At 48.5% G+C, this 5,667-nt stretch overlaps 1 protein-coding gene across 3 annotated transcripts in view; it reads right to left on the reverse strand.

Annotated features, from left to right (window-relative positions):
* IFNLR1 (interferon lambda receptor 1) overlaps positions 1-5,667 on the reverse strand; it is a 27,682-nt gene that overhangs the window by 17,801 nt on the left and 4,214 nt on the right. For all 3 annotated transcript variants that reach the window (XM_003799763.2, XM_003799762.2, XM_012811409.1), the window contains exons 2-3: positions 5,269-5,392; positions 1,120-1,304 (exon numbers count right to left, since the gene is read on the reverse strand). In XM_003799763.2, the coding sequence (XP_003799811.1) occupies positions 1,120-1,304; positions 5,269-5,392 (309 nt within the window). The remainder of the gene's footprint in view (positions 1-1,119; positions 1,305-5,268; positions 5,393-5,667) is intronic.

The following is a 5,667-nucleotide window of genomic DNA, read 5'->3' on the forward strand; positions in this document are numbered from 1 at the left end:
TGCATGAGCCAATTCCCATAATAAATCTCCTGTCATTACATCTCTGCATATCCTGCTGTTTGTGTTTCTCTAAAAAACCTCGACTAATACACCTTCCTATCCTTCACCTCTAATTGTTTCCTTCCTTGTAGCCTTCCATATCTTCTCCCTCCTCTTCATACTTCCTCTCTTCTCATCTATCCATCTTCCATTCAGCCTTTTCCTCTTTTATCCTCCCAAGTCAGCTTCTTCCCATGCAAATTATATCTTCTTTATCTACCACCCTCTCCTGCCATTCTTCATCTGATCACTCCCTTTCCTCTTTTCAAACCCCATTTTTGTCCTCAAACATTTTGAGAAGTCTGAGCAGCAAGTTCCAGCCCTATACCCCACGAGGACACTGGGTGCTTATCCCCTCCTTCTTGCCTCACTTGCCTCACTCTTGAGTCTGGCCCAGGGGCTGGGCCCAGAGTCAGAAAAATCCAAATTCACATCTACAGTGCATCTTGGCAAATTACCTCACTTCCATCAATCTTGTTTTATTTTTCAAAATGGATAGATGACAATGAACTTCACGAGTTTGCTGGGAAGATTAGAAATAAATATATTGACAAAAACAGTACAGTCTTCACTCAATGTTAAGACTTGGGATTTTGGTGGTAAGCAGGGGGGATTTTTTTCCTCTCTTTTTCTTCTTTTCTCACAACATTTCTACAGTGTATGGAAAAACTTTTGCAATCAGAATTTTTTTTTTTAAGAAATGTTTCTTAAACAAAGAAGCTGAAAATTTAAAAAGTAGGAGTAAGCATATAGTATGCCTTGTGTAGTCCATGACCAAAGTGGTGCTCAAGAGAGGACAATGGACATTGTTAGCAGGAGATACAAGCTGAATTGCTGGCACTGGCTGCACCTCTCCCCAACTCCCTGATAGGCTACCAGACACTGTCCCAGGCTGTTGCTGGTCCCTTTGCCCATCTCACCAAGGCTGGCCCCAAGGCTGGGGCCTGGCATGAGCTGTCCCAGAGAGCTATCCTCTGCTTTGGAAGTGGAAGAGATGATCAAGATGGCAGCACTACTGAGCAAAGTCCCAGGATGGGATGGAGAAGAGCCTCCCGCTTAGTCCCTTACTCACAGACCTACCGTCAAAAAGGTAATCCAGGTACTTGGACTCTACCCAGGGGGACCTGGCACTGGGAGAAGTTGCCTGGACGCGCCCCTTGAACTTATTGTACAGGTCCTGTTTCTTCAGGCACATCATGGAACACACCAGCTCCTGGGTTCCTGCACAGTTTTTCACTCTTCGCCACCGTTTGGGAGTGGCAAAGCTAAAGGAGGAGACAAGAGAACTTGAGAATGTGGGCTCAGCCTCTTGGGAGCAGAATAATTTAGAACAGGTGATTGCTCATCCCTTTGTTCCCCCTGGTAGCCTTCTGGTCCATCTGTCCAGGCAGGCAGCCATTGACTGAGAGAGAATAAGAACAGCCTGGGCAGGGGCAGAGGTCCTGGATCTAGACCAGTGGGGGAGGAAATCCTGGCTCTACCCCTCACTAGCTCTGGGACCCCAGGCAGGCCACTGCCCCAGGCCTCAGTCTCCATATCTGTAATACCTCCCTCACTACTGCTGCTTCTAGCACCTGCTGTATGCCAGGCACCATGCTGGGTGCTGTGTGAATGCCAGAGGGGAATGTGCAGTGCCATGACTCCATCCCTCTGAGAACACTGGGGTCAAAGAAGAGATCGGTACATTGGGCATTGTTCTGGGCACTGATAAATTGGCAATCCATGACAGAGGAGGTCCTGCTCTTCAAGAACTCATATCTGATAGGAGGGGGACAAGAGACACTAATCACATTAACAAAGTAAATCCAGGAGCTGGAAGTTCAGTGATAAAAGAGGGTAACACAGGGGTGACTGCTCTCAAAAGGGTCCTGCTACATGTGCAGATGCAGCGAGGAGAAGGCACCATCACGGAAGCAGACAGTAGCCTTCAAAACACCGACACTGACAAGGGACTTGTGTCCAAAGTAGATAAAGAACTGTTACAACTCAATAATAAGAAAAAAACTACCCAGTAAAAAATGGGGGAAAATATTTGAAAGGTCACTTCACAAAGGAAGATATATGAATGGCCAATAAGCGCATACGAAGATGTAAATTGAAGCCACAATGAAACACTACTATACACTCACTAGGATGTGTGTTTTTTGTTAAAACAAAAAAAAATGTGACCAGGTAAGGTGGCTCACACCTATAGTCCTAGCACTCTGGGAGGCCGAGGGGAATGGATTGCCTTAGCTCAGGAGTTCAAGATCAGCCTGAGCAAGACCAAGACCCATCTCTAAAAATGAGCCGGGTGTTGTGGCAGGCACCTGTAGTCCCAGCTACTCGGGAGGCTCAGGCAAGAGTTTGAGCCCAAGAGTTTGAGGTAGCTGTGAGCTATGATGCTATAGCACTCTACCCAGGGTAATAACGTAAGGCTCTTTTCTAAAAAAAAAAAACAAAAAACAAAACTGACAAGAGTATATACTGGCAAGCATGATGAATAATTGGAATTTGCACATATTGTGGGTAGAAATGAACCTTGGTACATTTTGGTACATTACCTGACATTTTCTTATAATGTTACATTTAGCTACAAATCTCCTAGACTTTACTCCTAGATCTTTATCCAAGAGAAATGAAAATGTATGTTTACACCAGACTTGTACGTGAATGTTCACAGCAGCTTAATTCATAGAGCTGTTATGGACTGAATTGAGTTCCCCCCAAATTCCTATGTTGGAGTCCTAACCCTCCATATGATTATATTGGAAGATGAGGACTTCAAAGAGGTAATTAAGGTTAAATGAAGTCATAGGGTAAGACCCTAATCCAGTAGTTCTGATATCTTTATAAGAAGCGGAAGAGACACCAGGAGCTCACACATACAGAGAAAATGCCACATGAGAACACAACAAGAAGGTGACCACTTTGAACACTTGTAAGCCACAGAGAGAGGCCTTAGGAGAAACTAAATCTGCAGGTACCTTGGCCTTAAACTTCCAGTCTCCAGAACTGTGACAAAATTAATTTCTGTTGCTTAAGCCACCTAGTCTGGCTCCGCGCCCATAGCACAGTGATTACAGTGCCAGCCACATGCACTGAAGTTGGTGGGTTCAAATCTGGCCTGGCCTGCTAAACAACAATGACAACTGCAATCAAAAAATAGCCAGGTGTTGTGGTGGGCGCCTGTAGTCCCAGCTACTTGGGAGGCTGAGACAAGAGAATCGCTTAAGCCCAAGAGTTTGAGATTGCTGTGAGCAGTGATATCACAGCACTCTACTGAGGGAGACATAATGAGACTCTGTCTCAAAAAAAAAGTAAGCCACCCAGTCTGTGGTACTTTGTTATGGCAGCTCTATGAGACACATGCAGATTTTGGTTTCAGAAGCTACTGTGCAAATATAACAAATACCTAAAATGTGGAAGGAGCTGTGGAACTGGGTAATGGGCAGACGTGGGAAGAGTTCGGAGATGTATGCCAGAAAAACCCTTGATTGCCTTATGAGACTGTTGGTAGGAATACAGACATTTGAGTGATGCTGGTGAAGCCTCAGATGGAAAGGAGGAACATGGTATCAGAAACTGGAAGAAGGCTCAGTGCCTGTGGCTTAAGTGGCTAATGTGGCAGCCACATACACCTAAGGTGGTGGGTTCAAATCCAGCCCAGGCCCGCCGCCAAACAACAATGATGACTGCAACCAGAAAATAGCCATAGGTGGGCGCCTATGGTCCCAGATACTTGGAAGGCGGAGGAAGGAGACTTGCTTGAGCCCAGGAGTTGGAGGTTGCGGTGAGCTGTGATGCCAAGGCATTCTATCCAGGAGGACAGCTTGAGGTTGGGTCTCAAAAAAAAAAAAAAATAAACGAAACTGGAAGAAACTAACTGGGCGTTCAGTAAGCACCGGGTGCTTTCCACCTCCTGCTACAGTTCTTGCATCTGTCTCTTGCAGTCCATCTTTGCCCAGGTCAGGCCCCAGCACTCGCATCTGGATCCCACAGATGAAGAATGTGATGGCAGAGGAAGAGCCCAAGCTTTGGAGTCAGACAGACCCTTGTTCCACTTCTCATTCCATGACTAGCTTTCTTTATTTTTTCTTTTTTGAGACAGAGTCTCACTATGTCCCCCTCGGTAAAGTGCTGTAGCATCACAGTTCATGGCAACCTCAAACTCCTGGCCTCAAGCGATCCTCTTGCCTCAACCTCCCAAGTAGCTGGGACGACAGGCGCCCGACCAAACACTTGGCTATTTTTATGTTGTTGTTGCAGTTGTCACTGTTGATTTCAACTGGCCAGAGCTGGGCTTGAACCCTCCAGCCTTGGTATATGTGGCTGGCGCCTTACCTACTGAGCCATGGGCACCACCCATGACTAGATTTCTTGGACAAGTCATGGCACCTCTCTGAGCTCACCTCTCACCTCTCAAGCAGGGGAAATATAGTGCCCGCCTGGTGACACTGGGAGGAGAAAGTGAAATATTCACACCAGGCCTTAGCACTTGGCATGGGGCTGAGGGGGACTGAAGGATCCTGAGGACATGGTTGCTCCTTCCCTTCCTGCTTCCCCCTCCTCACCAGTTGCAGGTGAATCCTCCTGCGGATTTGCTTCCCCCATCTAACTGTCCTACTAGACAACTCTCAACAGCTCCATCTCTGTTCAAATACAGCGCCTCTGCCTTCACTTTCAGACTCTTCCCGATTAGCTGTGGCTGCCTGGGCTTCCAAGCTGAGGACACCAAGGCTCTGCCCAGGCTCCATCGGGCCAAGTGTAATCATCCAGCAACATCTAATTCCCCAGGTTCAGCAGCAGACAGTAGTAGCTCCTTTGGCACCTCATTGTCTGGCTGGGACAGCTCCCAGCACCTCATCCTGTCACTCAGGAATTCCCTCCTCTGGTCCTCATAGCTCCACCCTCGGTCCTCACAGCTCCACCCTTGGTCCTCACAGCTCCACCCTCGGTCCTCACAGTTCCACCCTCAGTCCTCACAGCTCCACCCTCAGCCCTCTCGGCTCCATCCACAGCTCACACCAACTTTTCTCAAAAGTGCATCCTCATCCCAGGCAGGCTGCAGGCCTGTACATTCCTTCCTTGAGGCCTTAACCAAGAGCCCCTCTCCAAATGCCTGCCCTGTGCCACCTCCTGTGGGGCCCAGAGAACTAGTGAATGCAGCCACACCTGGAGGGGCTGCACCTGTCCTGGAGAAGCCCCTCCGCCTCCCACTGAGTCTCCCCACCCACCAGTCCCACCTACCTTTGATAAGCCACAAAATAGGTCACATCCTGGGGGTTGCCAGGCCCTGGGAGCCACGTCAGATACACGCTGAAGTTCTGGGAGAGCAGGGTCACATTCTGGGGAGGGGCCAGACGGGGCCTTCCTGTGGGAAAGGAAAAGATCAAGACACCTGGAGCTTCTGGCTGGTCGTGACACGGAACATTCTGAGCTGAGGGGTGGCACAGGAGTTGGAGGTTGCGGTGAGCTATGACAATGCCATGGCACTCTACCTGGGGCAAGAGAGCAACACTGTGTCTCAAAAAAAAATCTGCTCAGTGCCTGTGGCTCAAGCTGCTAAGGCGCCAGCCACATACACCTGAGCTGGCGGTTCGAATCCAGCCCGGGCCCGCCAAACAATGACGGCTGCAACCAAAAAAT

This window comes from Otolemur garnettii, unplaced genomic scaffold (genome assembly GCF_000181295.1).
Source record: "Otolemur garnettii isolate 467f Iridium unplaced genomic scaffold, OtoGar3 scaffold00156, whole genome shotgun sequence".
NCBI classification, from domain to species: Eukaryota; Metazoa; Chordata; class Mammalia; order Primates; family Galagidae; genus Otolemur; species Otolemur garnettii.